We start from the raw sequence: 18,691 nt of genomic DNA, 5'->3' as shown, positions 1-18,691 counted from the left end.
TTATAAAAGGAAATTTTCGGAATTTTAGGGATGATTAATTATCCTAATTTAAAAAAATCTGAATTTTTTAATTAATTCAATTTCAAATTTTATCGATTTTATTCTATCAGAATATTTTTTTTGTTAGAATAATACTCTTTCAGCATTTTATTCTAACAGAATATTACTGAAGAAAAACAAAATTCATGAATAAGATATTCAAATAACAAACATTCTAATATATTTTTATACATCCGAACTTAAATACAAATTCATACATATTCTTACAGACTAAAAGTCTTATATATTTTAATATAGTTATAAAAATTCTAAAAAACTATAAACAAAAATGAATAACATTCTTAAAAAAAATAACAACATTCCGCTAGAATACTATCGTGTGCCATGTTTTCTTCTTGAATTCTTGAATTCTGAAAGAATATTGCTGTTTTTTGATGTTGAATCTTGAAATTCTGAAAGAATATTGTTGTTTTTCTTCATTCTTTGAGAATGAAGTATCATATATCTTTTTTTCATAAGTTTCTTCATCATTTCTACATCATCCTAACAACTGCACCTTAAACATACAAATAATTAATTGAAATTCTTTCAAAAGACAACAAAAATATTCTTACAGAATAAACTATTCTTGCAAAATGGTTTTAAATATTCTAAACAGGAATAGAAGTAATTTAATAGGATACCTATAATCAACATGAACATAAGTGGAATTATCATAAGTTCACCTTGATGTAAACCAATGACATGAATCCATGTATCTTTCAGAATGTATCTCTACATTTGTTTATTCCTTTCTCTTTCCAGCAATCCAATAAATTAAAAGAAGTTCATACAACTGTGATTTAAAAAATGAAACAACATGGATGAAAAACTTGAAATTGAAATACATACATATATGTGTGGGTTTAGATCAATTTCTAAAATGTCTCAAATTTGTGAAAATCTCTTATAAACCCTTAATCAAATCTTCACCCTAAATTGATTAAAAAAATCAAATACCAATAGCAAAGATTGATGTTACTCAGGTAATTAACAAATAAGGAGTTAATAAAACAACAAAAAAACATATCAAAAGGTTTAATGAAGAAAATAAAAGAAATACTCTTTGAGGCATTTCTACAAACACATGGCGTGCAACATAGAAATCAAAATTTCTTTCAGGCCATTTCTACAACAAAGCTGCCAAATTCTCTTTGAGGCATTTCTACAAACATCCATACATTCTTAATCAAACGAACACCTATGTAATTCTGCCAAATCAAATAAGAACAAAAAGAAAAGAAGAAGCCTTTACCTATTGATTGAATCATTGTTGAACAGCTTCCTCCATCACCGATTCCACCCATCTGCCGATTGCCACCACCCCATACGACTTACTATCGCCTTACAACTCCCAATTTGCAACCACCCTTGTGTTTCAAGACAATCGGACCAGAAGAAGAATGGAGCCGAGGGGAGCAGCCCTGCGCTGCCAGCCTCCCTCCATCGCCTATGTTAGCGATCCACCAGCACCACCGAACCCTCACTTCTAGCCTCTTTTCGATCATAATAGGCCGACGAACATGCAGCTGTGAAAGAATCGATTTTTGGTGGAAAGGAGGAATTAAGGTATCGATGATTTCTGGTGGAAAGGAGGAACTGAGATATTGATGATTTAAGGAAGCCGCCGTACTCTTTAAGGTTAGGGATGTGGGCTGTAGGGTTAAACTAATTAAGGAGATATTCATTGAATTATTTTTTACCATAATTAGATATAGGAAGTTTACCATTATACCCTTTTTTTTAATTTATTTAATGATTTATTATTCTTGAATTCTCATTGGTGCATTTAGTCACACACTATTTGCTAAAAACATTTGAACCTAACTCTATATATATATATATATATATATATATATATATATATATATATATATATATATATATATATATATATATATATATATATATATATAAACAAAATCGTGTATTTCAAATTTTCAATTGTCAGTTGTGTTTAGTATTTAGTGTTTAGAGTTTTAAGAACGTTATATAAGTTATTTGGTTGCATTAGTCGATAGTTATTAACACGTTAAAACACAAAACTAAAATGTTACGTTAACGTTACTTCAATAGAATTATTTTGTAAATTAAAAGAACTACATAACCAATTTCTTTACTAAATATCAAAATTACCCAATGTATTTGCTTATTTTAAAATCTTACAATAGAAAAATAAAATAAGTCGGTATATACCATTATCAATTTGTACCAACCAAACTTGTTGGTAGCCAAATATATTGGTATCAAATATATTTGGTACCGTACTGATAGCAAATTTTTTATACTAAATATAATTGGTACAATACACGGTTTAAAAAAAAACAAATTGGTACCGTACCAATTCCATCCCTAATCAATATTCCAAACTTAGAATGACGATTTATCCAGCTAGTAAATATTGCAAACTTAGAATAAAGGCAAATGATAAAGGTGTGCTAAAATGATAATCTGGAATATGATCTGAAGTTTTCGTACTCTCAATGTAGAACATGAGTACAAGACATTAACCGAAAATAAAAACTGATATAAAAAGTACAAATTTCGGTTTCAGAAACGAAAAATGTCTCGATCAAAATTTCATTCTGAAACAAGTTTTAAGGTTTGGAAAAATCGATTTAGATTTCTATGTGAAGATCCATCCTCCGACATGGCCTCCATAGCCATGCTTTTCAATTTCTCACAGTTCCTCGTTATCTCTCCACCTCCCATCACCACCGTCAAACACCTCTTCATCTCTTCCCTCCCCACCACACCTTCACCATCCGCCACCGCCTTCACCCCATTCCCCCACACTTCCTCCACCATCTTTGCATTCATCTTCTGATCGGCATCCTGTGGATACCCCACCATCGGCACCCCACTTACTATGCTCTCCACCGTCGAGTTCCACCCAGAATGCGTCACAAAACACCCAACAGCAACGTGGTTCAGAACCTCCACCTGCGAACACCATCTCACTATCAACCCACCGCCTTCCGCCGTGTAACGCCTCGACTCTTCATCATCCTCTCCTTGATTGCGAATGACCCACAAAAACGGGTAGCCTGATTCGATTAATCCTTGAAATATCTCATCTTTTTGATTTTTCTGTAACTTCACCAAGCTTCCAAAGGAAACGTAAACCACTGATTTCTCCCGTTTCGAGTCTAGCCATCTAAGATATGTTTCTCGATCGGAATCCTGAATAGTATCAATGACGAACGGCTCCTCCGTTTCGCCGGAACTCAATGGTCCAACGGAGAAGATGTTAATGTGATCCGGTAGTGATTTAATCGATTCTTCTTCTAAGCCATCAAAACTGTTGATTAGTATGAACGAATTTGGTTGTTTTTCTAGGGTGTCTATATGTTCTTGGAAAACATAAGCATATCGATGGGTGGGGATGAGAAACGAAGGGATTTCACTATATCTTAACAAGGGCAATCCTGGTACTTTAATTGAACCAGTAAGGTCAATATTGGAATTTCCTACCCCACCGTCACTTTTAAAGAAATGGTAAACCACCGAAAAAGAAGCTGCCGACTGGAAGAAGAATAATGCCGACGGCACGTGGAGATCACGCGCCACCTCTGCCACCCATGGAAGGGAAAGACCATAGATTAATAAATCCACCTTTTGTCCCTCTTTAGCTTTTGTTAGCAAGAGTTCTTTGAGGTTTATTGACCCAAGGAATTTGAGTTCTTGTATGGAGGTTAGTTTTCCATCAGCACCGCCGCCGGGGAAGAAGTGGTAAGACATGCCGGAGATTGAAGGGAGGGTTTTGAGGCCGCTGATGGTGGTGGCCAGAGTGACTTGAGCACCGGTGCGTGTGAGTCTGGTGGCTAGTCGGAAAGTGGGGTTGATGTGGCTTTGGATTGGTAAAGATACGAGTAGGAAATGGTGATGCTTCATGGTTATCATTGGATTTAGTTTAGTGTTGTTATATATATAAAAGGGTGTTTCGATAAGTATTTTAAAATTGTTGTAACCATTTTAAAAGTTATATTCTCAATCAAATAATCAAGAAGGTGTTTTTTTGTATCTGTTTTCATAATTGATTAATTGATTATTGTGGTATGATGGATTTTTGTGTTTGTTACTATGATTATTTAACCATTTCAAAGCTAAATTATTAGTTTCATTTCGGTGTTATTTTTTTCCTCTTGTATATTGTGCATTAAGATTTTTGCATGTGTTCTTAAAAGATGAAAAATAAATATAAAATGATTTGATAAATAATGAAAAGAATGACATACTTGTTTACTCAAGACGTGTACCTAAAACTATTTGTTAATTTAATATTAGAAGTTGGCATCAAGGTGGCTTGAGGTCATCTGTGATATTATTTTATATTTTTATTTTATTGAATTATTTTACATCTGTGATATCAAACCTACCAAAGTTGATTCTTGCATGGCAATGATGAATGAACACGATATAAACAATTAACAAACAAATAGAAAGATTTTAGATTTTGGTACAACGTCATAAATATAAGACACAAAGACCGAATTTTTTTTATTACCTAACTAAAAAGATCTAATAAAGAAAAACAAAACACAAAAGGATAAAAGATATTAATCATATGGGATCGTGTTTCATTAGTTCTGAATATAATTTCAAGATTCGATGATTAGGACCCTAATATAGTAATATATCTAAATCCACAAACAAATAAAAAAAAAAAACTAAGTGCATAAAGATGCAAAATATGATTTAAGAAGAATTACAACCACTTTTATATATCTAAATCTTTAATCTTCCATCATCCACTTTTATACAATTAAAATATATAATAACCTTCATCATCTAAATCCCACATCATTAATCTCAACATCAAGTACAAATCTTCCCCACCATGATGAACAACTTCACTTTCTTTAAAATCAAACAAATTTCTCTTCACTCCAATCCAACTACACCCCACCACTTTCTTAATCTTTCTATCTTTCATTTCTTTCTTCACTCTAGCTACACTTTCCCATTTTCCTCTCACTTCATAAGCTTTACACAACACAATATAAGGTAACACACACATAGGTTCAAATTCTATCAATCTTTGAGCAACCTTTTCTATAAATCTCAACTCTCCATATACCCCATAAACATCAAGAATCGATTTACACATAACACCATTGAGTCCACTACCCATTGTTGTAACTATTTCAAGTGCTTCATTAAGTCTTCCACATTTTATCATCAAGTCGACAATAATGGTCAAATGTGTGTCTTTTGGTGTAACCCCATATTCGTTCTCCATTGAATAAAAGATTAACAACCCTTCATTGATCAAAGAACCATAATTGCAAGCTAATAGAATTCCATATAGGGTTACTTCATCTGGGGTGGGCCCATTTTTGAGTAATTCATCAAAAAGTTTAAGGGATTTGATTGTTTTTCCATTATAAGTAAACCCTAGAATCATGGTGTTCCAAGATATTAAATCTTTGACACCCATTTGGTCAAAGATGGTTTTTGCAGAGTCAATAGAACCACATTTGGTGTACATTTCAACAAGTGAGCTTGAAACAATAGAATCATTCTCAAATCCTAATTTCACAACCAAAGAATGCAATTGTGTCCCAACGACAGGTGGCAGAAAGAGGGAAGAACAACTCACCAAACAACTAAGTGTGAATTCTGTAGGCCTTATGTTTTTGTTTAAAGAAAGGGTAAAAATGTCCATTGCATTCTCCTCGAGTCGATTATTCACAAGGCTTGAAATCATTGAATTGCAAACACATGAATCCCAATTGTTGATTTCTTCAAAAACACGTATTGAATCGTTTATATTTTTACATTTTGAGAACATGTCGATAGCTGCACTTGAAAGAATTGTGTTTGAAAGAAACCCTAATTTTATGGATAAAGAGAATAACTGTTTCCCTGTTGATAAATCTTGATCGATGGTAGAATTAGAACTAGAACATGAAGTCATAATTGAAGATATTGTAAATGCATCAGGTAGATGATTGGTTGTTCTCATGATGTTGAAGTGTTTATAAGCCAATTCTTTGTAACCCGATTTACTGAAACCTGCAATCAGTGTATTCCAGGAGATGATGTCGATTTGCTCCATATTTAGAAACACACCAAAAGCATAATCTAGAACGCCATGATTACAATACATATCAATCAATGAGTTCCAGATAATAACAGAAGAGAAATCGACTCCATTTCTTATCATGTTACAGTGGATTTCCATCCCATGATGAACAGATTGTATGAATGACAACACAATCGAATATGTGTAGTCACTTGGTGTTACTCCAAATGTTTGCATTTGTGAGAATAAACGAAGTGCAGAATCGTGAAACCCACTAGAAGAGTACCCTGAAATGATGGAGTTCCAGCTCACGACATCTCGTTCGGGCATTTCATCGAACAGTTGGCGTGCTCCTTTAAGGTCGTCAAGACTAATGAGAACTCTCATGTATATGTTCCAAGAGAATACATTTTTGTGGCGTATGTCATCAAACGCTTGGAAAGCGTCTTTAATGGTTCCGAATTTTGAGTAAAGATCAAGACAGCGATTACCCAAGAAAGTGTTGGCGTTGCAAAGACTGAGCTTTATGAGTTGGGCATGAACGATTTTAACGGAAAATAATGACTCTAATGAGAGACAGTGATTTAAGAGGGTTGAAAAGAAAGTTACTCGTGGAGAACAGACCATATTCTTTCTTGTTTCATGATATCATCATAGCTTCAAAATTTTGAAGCTTCGATATGGTAAGTTACACCATCATGTTGATATGGTCAGGTTTCTTTATTTCAGAAGTGTAACTATCTCCAGTAGCTATGATTCTGATAACAACATATGGGGGAGAAACGAGTAGCGACCCAACCCTCGATCACCCGAATAAGGGATTTTTACACAAAATGCTTGGCAAACACTCTTGAGCCCCATCTCTAAAGTCTAACCCAACACTAAATTTTATCTTTACACAAAATGCTATGTAAAATTGCTATATAAAACTAAATAAGTAAATATTATATCATATTTGTTATCATTATGACCTTATGTTATTCATTAAAGTTAAATGAAATTTTTTTTTTTCGAACATGTCACATTTTCATTGATTTAGTCACATGTCATTTTGTTTGTGATCTTTTTCAATTAAATCTTTTTCACGTGGCATTTTATGGTTTTTTATTTTTATTAAATTTCATATAATATTTAATTAAATATATTAATTGAAATAAGTATAATAATAAATGCATTTCAATTTCCTTAATTGAGTTTCCTTTTAATTTCAAAATTTGTAAATTAAAGCTCATTAGTTTCATTTGTTTATTTATCTAAATTATTTGTTTAAATTTAAAAGAGATAAAATATTTTAATTTTAATAATTCAATATTTTTCTAATTTTTCTTATAAATTCAAATCTCTCAAATGTTTAGAATTTCATATTTATTTATTTTTAAATAAAATCATATAATACATGAGTCTTACACCTAGTACAATAATACAAAACGAGCTATTGACGTTAATGACATTTTTCTAACAAAATGTAATGATCAACTCAAATGTAAATTCATATAGTAACCATGGTTTTTTTAACAAGGTTTTTCGAAAATGAAGCTTTATTTCGAATTACTAACAGGGGATTTTTTATTTAAAACTTTTTTTTAAGTTTGACTTCCGAAATTCATTCAAGACGTTCTAAAAAACAAGTTCTAAAATCTTGTAACCACAACATATAAATAAGAATGAGTTCAAAAAAATATGAAGGAACGTGAGATTTTAAGTAAATTTTGTTATCTATCTTGGTAAATGTTCATATCATTTATTGGAAATCATAACAAAAACTAGTTAAAGAATAAAGTATTATGTTCATTTTGTTCGAAACTACTTTGAAATTTGAAATTATTTCGAAAAATGCTTATTTTAATGAGAACTGAAATTATATATGTTATGACTTATTGAATTTTGTTTTTCTCTGAGCTTCTATCGGACTAAGAAAATTAGAAATGATAGCTTGCGATTTGGAAACCAGCTACTTTGATATACGAACAAACAATTTAGGCTCCTTCTGATTCAATTTTCTTTTGTATATATATATATATATATATATATATATATATATATATATATATATATATATATATATTTATATATATATATATATATATATATATGTGTGTGTGTGTGTGTGTATGTGTGTGTGTTTCTCTTACATGAACTTTGCTAGTTGCCATTTGAACCAAATCAACATACTTCGTATTTGCAGGAAAAACTATATCATACTCCCTTCATTATGATGTTATGCATTGCATAACACAATTTATTCTTTGTCATGTACCTCAATACGCATAACATCTCTAAAAATTTAGCATGTCATATCCATTTTTTTTTCTGAAATCTAACTTCTCTTTTAACTTTGTGTTTGATAAATGAGCTTAGTAGTATATGGTAAGAACGTTTTTCGAAATTTCAAAATAAATATATCTTTCCCGAAAACGTCTTATCACTTAAAGAAGTTTGAAAATTTTTAAACGTTAGAAAATTTCTGATTGCTTTTTGTTAGTAAAAGTAGTTTGAAAACTAGATTCATTTCGATAATGTCATAAAAATGTGTATGATAATCTGATTTTTTTTCTTTTTGAAAATTACAGATTTGGAACATTGTAGTTATTTTTCAAAATTTGAAATTGTGTGGTCATTATGTAGGACAAGTTTTTTTTATATGGTCATTGAGATCAATAGCTCATTTACATATACTAGTCTACAAAAACCTAAATTCAGGTTTTCGAACTTGCTTTTCATTTTCGAAAACCTAAATATAATGTTATATTGGTTGGATTTGTGTTTCGAATAACGCATTTAATGTGGTCATTGAGATCGATAGCTCATTTGCGTATATTCGTCTATGAAAACCTAAATTTAGTTTTTCAAAAATGTTCTTCATTTCCAAAAACCTAAATTCAATATTATATTGGTTGGATTTGTGTTTTAGCAACTATTGCAACGTAAGATTGGGTATATAAACATATGTAAATAGTTTTTTTTAAATGTTGTAACAACTTTCGAGCATGTTAGAAACTTAGTAATTACTTGTTATTTTGGTAGATTTATGTTTTAACATCTTTCGTAGTGTAGATTAATGTATAAGATATCCTGGGTGTGTCAGGGTTTTGTTTTTTATAACTAAAAAGATAAACAAATACGAAACTGATGAATATGTTCAAAAAAGAATTAGATGTTTGACACTCCGATGAAAGATTGTAAATTTATTATGTTTTTAATTGTTGTGGTTTTATTACATCATCTTTCCTTTTAGGGGGAATTTCATATATACACATCTTAAAAAGACCAATATGACTCTAAAAATGATATCTTACCCATAAAGAACATTGAAGGATAGGTCGAGTTTGGTATTTTTTGTCTTTAAACGACATCAAAATTCACTCAAAAAACTTGTTATGTTGAAGAGAATATAGTTTGAATCTTAACAAAGTCAATAAATTAATTAATTATAATTAAAAATAGTGGAAAAAAATAGACGACATATTGTAAATTTATTATGTTTTTAATTGTTGTGGTTTTGGTAACGATCTTTGATATTTTTAAGAACTTTGAACTTTTATTTTTTAATAAAAAAATTCGAATTAAAGAAAAATTTTATTTGTCATCACCAGATTTTAACTTTTATTTTAAACAATAAGCATATATCCAGCTTTTAATTTTTTATTTTATATATTTTATATTTCTAAAAGTAAAACAACTATTTTTATTTTTATCAAACAGTTTTATATATTTAAAAACTACAATGTATTTATGAAACATGTATTTCGATAGATACACTGAAATTTGTAATAATACTAACTAGAAAGGTTACCCCCGCTACGTGGGGTCAGAAACTTTCAATATTGTTTCTGAATCGATAAATATGACAGACGTAGAAAGTGTAAGGATGAAAAGCCCGAAGTTTGTCCCGGACCGTTTTATGAAAAAATGTAAAAGTTTTGACTGCAATGATCAGAAATTTCAAAACGGTTAAAGAATTAAAGGGATAGAAATTAACAATTTTTTAGAAAATGGATCAAAGTTGTCAAACCGTTAAAGTTTTATTAAAAAATAAGGAGCAAAGTGGAGGAACCATTTCTGCCAAAAAAAAAAAAAAAAAAAAAAGAGTCCAATTTACTATTCCTAATCCTAATCCTAAGTTGCTATCTTTAATATATATATCTATTAATTAATATTTCGTAGTATGAAATAACAACGCAATCACAAAACAAACAGTCGGCGGTAGTTTCATTCTTGGTCTTCAAATGGGTGTGGGGATGCTCCTTCCCTCCATATCCGTCAACGATAAAACCTTCCTCTATAAAGCCCTAGTTTTTCCCAAACCCTATATCAGAACCCTAACGTCTACAAAACCCCAATTCCAACGTCCGACCAAACCTCCTCCTTTTTCAGTACACTTCTCCGGTGGCAAAACGAAATTTTACAAAGAAAATTCGGTTCAATTTGATGATCTTCCTCGAAATTGGAACCTCAAAAGGAGTTTGTTTGAGAAGCTCAAAGCTAGAGACTCAGACCCTGTTCAGATCCTCGAAGAGGATGGAGATTGGAGCAAAGAACTTTTCTGGGCTGCTGTTGGATTCCTCAATCAAAGCTCCAGATCGAGCCAGGTTCTTCAGGTGAAGTTTCACATTCTTTGAACATCACTCGTTTCTTTTCAAAAACCTTTCTGTAAATTTGATCGATTTAAGGATGTTGCGCTTTTCTATGGTGCGATAGTTCATGTTTTGTAATGTTGCCCACCAGGTGTTTGATAAATGGAAAAGCAAGGATGATTCGCGAGTGAGCCAATTCAACTACGAGAGAATCATAAGTTTGTTAGTTGAAGAGGGATTAGTTGAAGTTGCAGTGTTGACCTTGAAAGATATGAAGAATTTTCATGGTTTGCAGGCTTCATCTGAGATCTATGATTCAATCATCCATGGTTTTCTCAAAAAAGAAAGATTTGAAGATGCATTGTTTTATCTTAAGGAAATGGAAGATACCAAAGTGATTCCACAGCCACATACGTATAATAAACTAATCAATGCGTATGCAGATAATGGTTTGTATGATGATATGGCAAAGTGTGTTAAAAGAATGGAATCAAACGGGTGTTTCCCTAATCAATCTACTTATAATTTGTTAATCAGAGAGTTTTCGATAGCTGGATTGATTAAAAGAATGGAAAGAACATATCAGATTGTGATCTCAAAAAAGATGGATCTTGAAGCCTCAACAATGGTGGCAATGCTAGATGCGTATGCCAACTTTGGGATATTGGAAAAGATGGAGAAGGTTTGTAAAAAGGTGTTGAAGTTAAAACCGAAAGTTTTCTTGAAAGATGATTTGATTCATAAAGTGGCTATTGTTTACATTGAGAACTTTATGTTTTCTAAATTAGACGATTTGGGAAACGAGCTTTATCATACCAAAACAAAGAATAGTGACATGGTGTGGTGTTTACGGATGCTTAGTCATGCTTGTCTTTTGAGTAGAACCGGAATGGAATCCGTGATTCAAGAGATGGAATACAAGAAAGTTGGATGGAATGTGACGATTGCTAACACGATGTTGTTTGCATATGCAAGAATGAAAGATTTTGAAAACATGAAAGTTGTAATCTTCAAAATGGTGGATGGAGGTGTGAAAGGTGATATTGTTACTTGTGGGATTTTGTGTGATGTATATGGGTTTGATGAGTTAAGTTGTTGGAGAAAAGTGGGATTGTTTGGAGATGTTGTGGAGTTTAAAAGTAACCCTTTGATTCTTGTTGCATTTGGAAAGGGGTGTTTTTTGAAAATTGTTGAAGAACTTGATCATAGAGAGAGTAAAGTTTGGAGCTATGAGCATCTCATCAAGTTGGTGAAGCAACATCAAATTGATGAAGATAGGTTTTCATGAAATGAATGATGTGAATCTCATTAGAAAATCTCACTCTTTTTGTTTAGAAAACTTGTAGAAACATTAAACCCAAAAATACTTGTGTAATTTTTCTTGTTAAAATTACTAAAATACCCTTTCGCCATATATTTTTACAAATAAACGTCTTTCTCTCCAATTGCCATGCCACTTCCTCTTTTCCTCTCCAATTTCACAAATTACTACTAGAGAAATCAAATGCCACTGCTTAAAAACAAAAATTCAAATTCAAATGAAGAAGATTATCAATCCAAAAGTACAAAAAGAGAATCAAAAGTGTCCATGTATCAACAATCTACACAAAATAAAAAAACACAATCAAACTTTTTCCCCTTTTTCGGCTCCTTGGGAGCAGAATCCGCTCCAATATATAACCTTAAAGTTCTCAAAATACACAATAGACATACTATCCATCTCACAAGTTGTAACTTACCAAAAAAGAAAAATTCAAAATTAAAATTACCAAATACTCTTCTCTCCCTGAAATAAGCATTCTCTTTTTAAGACTCAATTCATATGAACATTTTTATAACAATAAGAAGACATGAAGATTTCCTTAATTTTCAAGAAGTTTGAACAGCAAGCCTCTGTAAATGCTCAAAGAAGACTTGAAGATTGACATCATCAGTGAAGATGACATCCATTCCAGCTGTAGCCACTTCATTGTTATATGTTGCTGATGGATTCAACTTAGCCAATAAGAATCTTGCCTGTTTTTCACATATTAATGAGTTAATCACTTAATGTATTCAAACACCAACCCTTTTACCTATTTGCAAAAATTTGTTATTTGGAATGCAAGGGTAAAATGGTCATTTAGTTTCATTCAAACGGTTTTATTCAGTCTAGAAAAGAAACAAACCTTATGTATACATTATACAACAACACTATCTGTAATTTACTTAACAACTAATCAATATCGTGAAATTTGTTATTTGGAATGTGAGGGTAAAATGGTCATTTACCTGAGAACCATGTTGATCACACACCACCAATCGTGGGACAGGAAACCGCTCACGTATTATCAGTTCTGCATCATCATGTGGCGCTTGTAACAACTGAGCAAATGCCTACAAAAACAATATATATATATATTAATCTGATGTTTTTTCTTTTTTTTTTAATTATAAAAAGGAAATGAGGGAAAATGAGAAAAAGTACTTGATGTTCAGGCTGATGTTGGTAGCCATTGTTTCTCCATTGAGCAATTGTCATGCCATGAAAAACAACTACACTGAAATAAGAATCTAACAACAAGATTCTATCAGCTGAAATTGATGCCACATCAAGCAATGCAGGAGAAGGAAGTGAGTTAAATGAATATGAAATCAATGAAGGCTGAATCATCACAGTTGCATTTGTTATGCTTTCTCTGTTTAACATCATCCGAAAATAAGCAGTTTCATCTGGACTATTATTAAACACCTGCCAACGTTTCATAAAATTAAAAAAACTCAACATATAACAAAAAGGGCAATTTAGTAAATTAACAACTTTTTACCTGAACGAATTGTGATCTTCGAAGATTGAACATGAATTGAGGGAACAATGAGAAACTAGGGTTTAAAGAAAATGAAGAGGGGTCGTCTTTTCTATAGTCCCCAAATTTGGAACATAGGCGAATTAGGTTTCTATCTATCCACCTTGTTGCATCAAATGCTTCCTGAAAAGGGTAATTCGGTAAATAAAATTTATATATTTGATTTGTATAAAAAAGTAGTAGAAAGGAAAGTGCAAATTCACCTCCATTTCCATTTTATAAGAAGTTAATCTAGCCATTACTACGGCAGCAGTCTCTTGATCAAAACCTTGCATTAATTCCTGTTAAAGAAAAGGGTAAATAAGTCTTTTAGCCAGATAAAGAAAAGGGTTTTACTATTTTTTTTTACCTCTGAAACAACAGCACTCTCTACCCATCTTCTAGTGATTGTAGTAACTCGTAGTTTTGGTTGCCCATCAACACCCTGGTATCTGTACCAAAATGACCGTTTTACCCTTACATTCTCAAAGAAACAATTTTAATGTGGGGAAAAAAGAAAAGTGAGTTTACCTTGTGGTGGTTTGTATATACAACTGTGGATTTACATTTCCAGAAGGATCTTTATCACTTGATGATATATCAAAGAAAACAGTCAAACAAGTGTCTTTATCAAGTCCACATAGCTTCCATGATGTGGTGTTCCCTTGACCTATCACTGTGTTTGCAACAGCAGGTCCTTTCTGCAACATAAATAGCAAAAAAGAATTATTATATACAAATTGGTAAAGATTAATGAACAATTTAGTAAATGACTAAATTGCCACCTTTTCCAAGGATGTGCAAGGTCCAATGATCCCCTGAATCTTGATATCCTTTGAACATGTAATATCAAGTGTGCCACTGAAAGTAATATAATCACAATTCACAAATTCATTATACATCAAATAATATGATGATGAATGATAATATATTCAACTTATGTACTCACTTATGAGCAAGGCCAAGAGACTCTTCTCCTTTCTCAAAAACACGTTTGAATGAATCTTTAAAAACTGAATGACCAAAACTTTCAGCTAAAACAACAAGTCCACCAGTTCTTTCAATGATCACCTTCATTTCTGCAACTCCAACCTAAGAATATAGAAAAGGTTCAGTTACGAACAGAATGATGGAATGAATAGAAGAGTTAAGAGAATGAATGTTGGTTGACCTGGTCAAGGGCAGAAGCAAAAAGATCCAAAACATGACCCTGGCTGACCATTTGCTTTGCAAGTTCTTCATAAAACTGAACTGCTTTTCTGAAATATGGTGCTGCATCTTTGTCCAGATCTTTATGTGAACGAACAGGATCTGAGAGATCTTTGGATATAATCTGAAAGAAGATTGAAGGGAGATGGAGGTTTGGGTTTAATGGGAAGTGGAAATGATTCAATGAAAAAATGGATATCAAAATGGCTTACTGAACCAGGGCCTTCTGTGCAGGGACCTCCGACTAGTGCCACCATACGAGCACCTGTTCCAGGCAAGCAAGCTCCAAGCAGACCTGCTGCAACACTCAATGCGACTCCAGTACACCTTAATGAACGATTACCAGGAGCAACAGGCCATTGATCTGTTCCTAGTTCCTCCAGAAGCTGAATTATGGATTTGATAAGCATCCGATTGAGAGGAATGGATTGAATTTAAAACGATGTGATGATAAAACTCACCGAATGGATAATGTATGCACCCTCGGAAGCAGGTAGTAAGAACCTTGTGACACCAGCATTTGGTTGTACTGGTCCTTTCTGAAACCCTTGCCCTGGCACCGGCACGCCACCAGGTCTTCGGCCACCGGCGAAACCTCCGCCTAACCCCAATTGCTCTAGAACTTGATCTTTGGTCATCTCTTTTGATCCTCGAAAAACATAAACCTTTGACATATCGGAATATCCCAATTCATGAACCTGAACCTGAGTTCCGAAAGAAACAAACCCGACCAAAGCGTTTTCTGGTAAGAATTCAAGCGCCTGTTGTAACGCCGATTTCGCAAACCCTAATTCTTCCTCGATCATGCAGGTGTCAAGTACGAATACGTAGACAGGTGGAGGAAGCGTGTGGTGGACGTCATGAACAGGAAGTGCGTATTCGATAGTGGTGTATTGAGGGTAGAGTTCAGCGGGAACGTTAGTTTCGGAGATGCCGGAGAAGTGGTGAGGGAAGTGGTTGCGTTGGAAGCAGAATGGGCAGATCCAGATGAGGGCGGAGAAGTCGACGCGGCAGAAGGGATTAAGTACGGCGGAGCAGGTCTTGCATCTGAGTGGCTCGTAGGGATTGGTGGGGATGAGAGGGTGAGTGCGGATCGGCGAGATCGAGGCGGCGATTGGAATCACACACTTGCTGGCTTCAACTTTTGTGCGTGGCCAGGCGTTCCAGGTCATACGAACTCCGTCGATTCCCTCTGGATCGGTATTCGCCATCTCCGTCGCCATCTTGCCTGCAAAATTGAAGCTTTTTCTGGGGGTTTTGTATAGTTGGATTGAAGATGGTAAGAAAGGGGTTGGCGACCCCTTTGGGGAAGATGGTGAAAAGGGATCACTGAAAATGGTTAGAAATCTGAGAATTGGAGTCAAATGGAGAGAGAGGAGTGAAGGGCGACTACTGTTTTGTGAGCTTCAGTGATGGATTGGGATCGGGTGTGGTTGATCATCTATGAACCTTCATAATCATAGTGTCTTTTTTGATAAAACTGGTTTTGATTCATTAAAAATGTCTTTTTTTATAATAAATACAGGCATATTTATAAAAATAGTTGAATGAAGCTTTTAATCAAAAATAACTAATTTTATTTTGTTTTCAAAAAATGACTACTTTGTATTGTCATATACTAAAATTGTTGTCAGATGTCATATTCTCATTGATTTGGCCACATGTCACATGTCATATTCTCATTGATTTGGCCACATCATTTTGTGGTTATTTTCAATTATTTTTTTTCACATTACATTTTATGGTTTTTTCAAATTTTAGTTTTTATATAATATTTAAATATAATAATTACAATAAATATAATAATAATAAACACTGAAAATGATTAGAGATCTGAAAATTGGAGTCAAATGGAGAGAGAGGAGTGAAGGGCGACTACTGTTTTGTGAGCTTCAGTGATGGATTGGGATCGGGTGTGGTTGATCATCTATGAACCTTCATAATCATAGTGTCTTTTTTAATAAAACTGGTTTTGATTCATTAAAAATGTTTTTTTATAATAAACGAGGCGAATGTCCGCGCGTTGCGCAGAAACATCTATATAGCTGAAATCTTTACAAATATATATAATTTTTTAAATATAACAATAATGTTGTTTTTAAATTTGATATAATAATTTTTATACTAAGTTGATATAATATATTGATTATTTTGAATTATATGATAATATATATATATATATATATATATATATATATATATATATATATATATATATATATATATATATATATTAAAAGTGCATAATCTCAATCTTTTGAATGACCTCTACCCGTGGGTTACTCATGAATAAAATTAAATATGATATGCAGTTTAATGTTATTTATAGTTGTTGTTATTGTTAATTAAATTTTTAAATTTATTTGTTTAACGTTTTAATTTCTATCATTGTAATTATTTAAAACGTCAAACAATTTTTTTTAAAGGTAACAATATAATCATTTATATAGAGTTATTTTTAACTATTGTTATTGAAAGTTATTTTAAACTACTTATTTCAAACTTTTAACGATTATAAAAATATCTTTAAGAAATATTTTAGTTAAATTGATATTACAATTTAGTTTTCGCATTTAGCACTACAATTTATCACTTTTAACTATTCACAAAATATTCATTAGGTTATTTAAGTGGAACTGGAATTTATATTGAAGTTGACCCTATAATGTTATACTGTATTTAAATTAAGAATTTAAGTATTTTGTCCAAACTATTCAAAAGTTGTAGCTTTAAATTGATAATGGTTTACATATAACAACATATTAAATCTAATAAATTAAGTATAATATATTAAAAGTTAAAGACATAGCTTTATAATTAGAAGTAAATATATTATTTTAATATTGAAATTTAGTTTATTTATGATTACACTTTAGGTTTGATACTTATTTAACCTTATTAACCAACTTACAATTATTATTAGAAAGACACTACAATTTATCACATTTAACTATTTATAAAATATTCTTTGGGTTGTTTAAGTTGAACTAAAATTTATATTTAAGTTGATCATGTAAGGTTATATTTAAATTAACAATTTAAGTATTTTATACAAATTGTTCAAAAGTTGTAGCTTTAAAATGATAATGGTTTACATACACCAACATATTAGACCTAATAAATTAAGTATAATATGTTAAAAGTTAAAAAAAATAACTTTATAAGTAGAAGAAAATATATTCTTTTAATATTGAAATTTAGTTTATATATATTTACACTTTAGGTTCTATATTTATTTAACCTTATTAAGTAACTTATAATCATTATTAGAAAGAAATTGAAAAGTCATGAGAGTTTCAAATTAATGTGGTAAAAGGAAAAATAAATGAGAGTTTCAAATGAATGCGGTGAAAGGAAAAATATTTCCTTTATAAGTATATAATGATACTGGGATATTTATAAAAATAGTTGAATGAAGCTTTTAATCAAAAATAACTAATTTTATTTTGTTTTCAAAAAACGACTACTTTGTATTGTCATATACTTCCTAATAAATAATAAAATTTGTCACATTTCACACTCTCATTGATTTGGCTACATCATTTTGTGGTTATTTTTAATTATTTTTTTTCCATGTGACATTTTATGGTTTTTTCAAATTTTACTTTCTATATAATATTTAAATATAATAATTGCAATAATTGTAACAATAATAAATGCATATCAATTTCATTAATTGACTTCCTTCTAATTTCAAATTTTCTAAATTAAAGTTTCATTAGTTTTCTTTTTTTATTTATCTACATTATTTGTTTAATTTAAAAGAAAAACAAACACTTTAATTTTAATAATTCAATATTTTTTTATTTTTTTCTTATAAATTCAAAATTCTCAAATGTTTAAAATTTCATATTTTTTTTTATTTAAAATGAACTCATTTAATACATGGGTCTTACACCTAGTTTTATAATATTCAAAGTAAATGTCTATTTTTTTTATTTACATTAAAAATATATAAAAATTACGATATTTATATCTAAAATATTAATTTCAAAAAGTTTAATATTATCGTTTTT

At 31.4% G+C, this 18,691-nt stretch overlaps 4 protein-coding genes across 4 annotated transcripts; 1 reads left to right on the top strand and 3 right to left on the bottom strand.

Annotated features, from left to right (window-relative positions):
• Nucleotides 1-2,415: 2,415 nt before the first annotated feature.
• LOC111896905 (phloretin 4'-O-glucosyltransferase) lies at nt 2,416-4,070 on the bottom strand. The gene has a single exon (XM_023892873.3). The coding sequence runs from the start codon at nt 3,940-3,942 to the stop codon at nt 2,620-2,622; it is 1,323 nt and encodes a 440-aa protein (XP_023748641.1). The 5' UTR covers nt 3,943-4,070; the 3' UTR covers nt 2,416-2,619.
• Nucleotides 4,071-4,736: 666 nt separating this feature from the next.
• LOC111896998 (pentatricopeptide repeat-containing protein At1g43980, mitochondrial) lies at nt 4,737-6,948 on the bottom strand. The gene has a single exon (XM_023892975.2). It carries the CDS (start codon nt 6,692-6,694, stop codon nt 4,805-4,807), a length of 1,890 nt encoding a protein of 629 aa, XP_023748743.1. The 5' UTR covers nt 6,695-6,948; the 3' UTR covers nt 4,737-4,804.
• Nucleotides 6,949-10,231: 3,283 nt separating this feature from the next.
• LOC111896911 (pentatricopeptide repeat-containing protein At4g14190, chloroplastic) lies at nt 10,232-12,053 on the top strand. The gene is made up of 2 exons (XM_023892881.3): nt 10,232-10,665; nt 10,793-12,053. Exons 1-2 carry the CDS (start codon nt 10,294-10,296, stop codon nt 11,927-11,929), a joined length of 1,509 nt encoding a protein of 502 aa, XP_023748649.1. The 5' UTR covers nt 10,232-10,293; the 3' UTR covers nt 11,930-12,053.
• Nucleotides 12,054-12,155: 102 nt separating this feature from the next.
• LOC111896910 (protein transport protein SEC23) lies at nt 12,156-16,139 on the bottom strand. Its single transcript, XM_023892880.3, has 12 exons — nt 15,137-16,139; nt 14,888-15,061; nt 14,638-14,799; nt 14,416-14,558; nt 14,252-14,327; nt 13,998-14,167; nt 13,837-13,918; nt 13,691-13,768; nt 13,449-13,610; nt 13,109-13,372; nt 12,913-13,017; nt 12,156-12,657 (listed from the first exon to the last, which is right to left on the bottom strand). Exons 1-12 carry the CDS (start codon nt 15,896-15,898, stop codon nt 12,511-12,513), a joined length of 2,325 nt encoding a protein of 774 aa, XP_023748648.1. The 5' UTR covers nt 15,899-16,139; the 3' UTR covers nt 12,156-12,510.
• Between the last annotated feature and the right edge of the window lie 2,552 nt (nt 16,140-18,691).

Source organism: Lactuca sativa, chromosome 1, assembly GCF_002870075.4.
Source record: "Lactuca sativa cultivar Salinas chromosome 1, Lsat_Salinas_v11, whole genome shotgun sequence".
NCBI lineage: Eukaryota > Viridiplantae > Streptophyta > Magnoliopsida > Asterales > Asteraceae > Lactuca > Lactuca sativa.
The sequence above is the reverse complement of the archived record's forward strand: the minus strand, read 5'-3'. Positions and strand labels throughout refer to the sequence as shown.

Bases quoted from the DNA above. Each gene is read 5' to 3' on its own strand.
- LOC111896910 (XM_023892880.3), bottom strand. From the start codon at position 15,898: ATGGCGACGGAGATGGCGAATACCGATCCAGAGGGAATCGACGGAGTT. The intron at 13,919-13,997 runs GTAAACTCACTT...ATTTTGGTACAG, and splicing joins TATATACAAACCACCACAAG to ATACCAGGGTGTTGATGGGC. The intron at 13,018-13,108 runs GTACTTTTTCTC...TTGTTTTTGTAG, and splicing joins AACATCAGCCTGAACATCAA to GCATTTGCTCAGTTGTTACA.
- LOC111896905 (XM_023892873.3), bottom strand. From the start codon at position 3,942: ATGATAACCATGAAGCATCACCATTTCCTACTCGTATCTTTACCAATC.
- LOC111896911 (XM_023892881.3), top strand. From the start codon at position 10,294: ATGGGTGTGGGGATGCTCCTTCCCTCCATATCCGTCAACGATAAAACC. The intron at 10,666-10,792 runs GTGAAGTTTCAC...GTTGCCCACCAG, and splicing joins GATCGAGCCAGGTTCTTCAG to GTGTTTGATAAATGGAAAAG.
- LOC111896998 (XM_023892975.2), bottom strand. From the start codon at position 6,694: ATGGTCTGTTCTCCACGAGTAACTTTCTTTTCAACCCTCTTAAATCAC.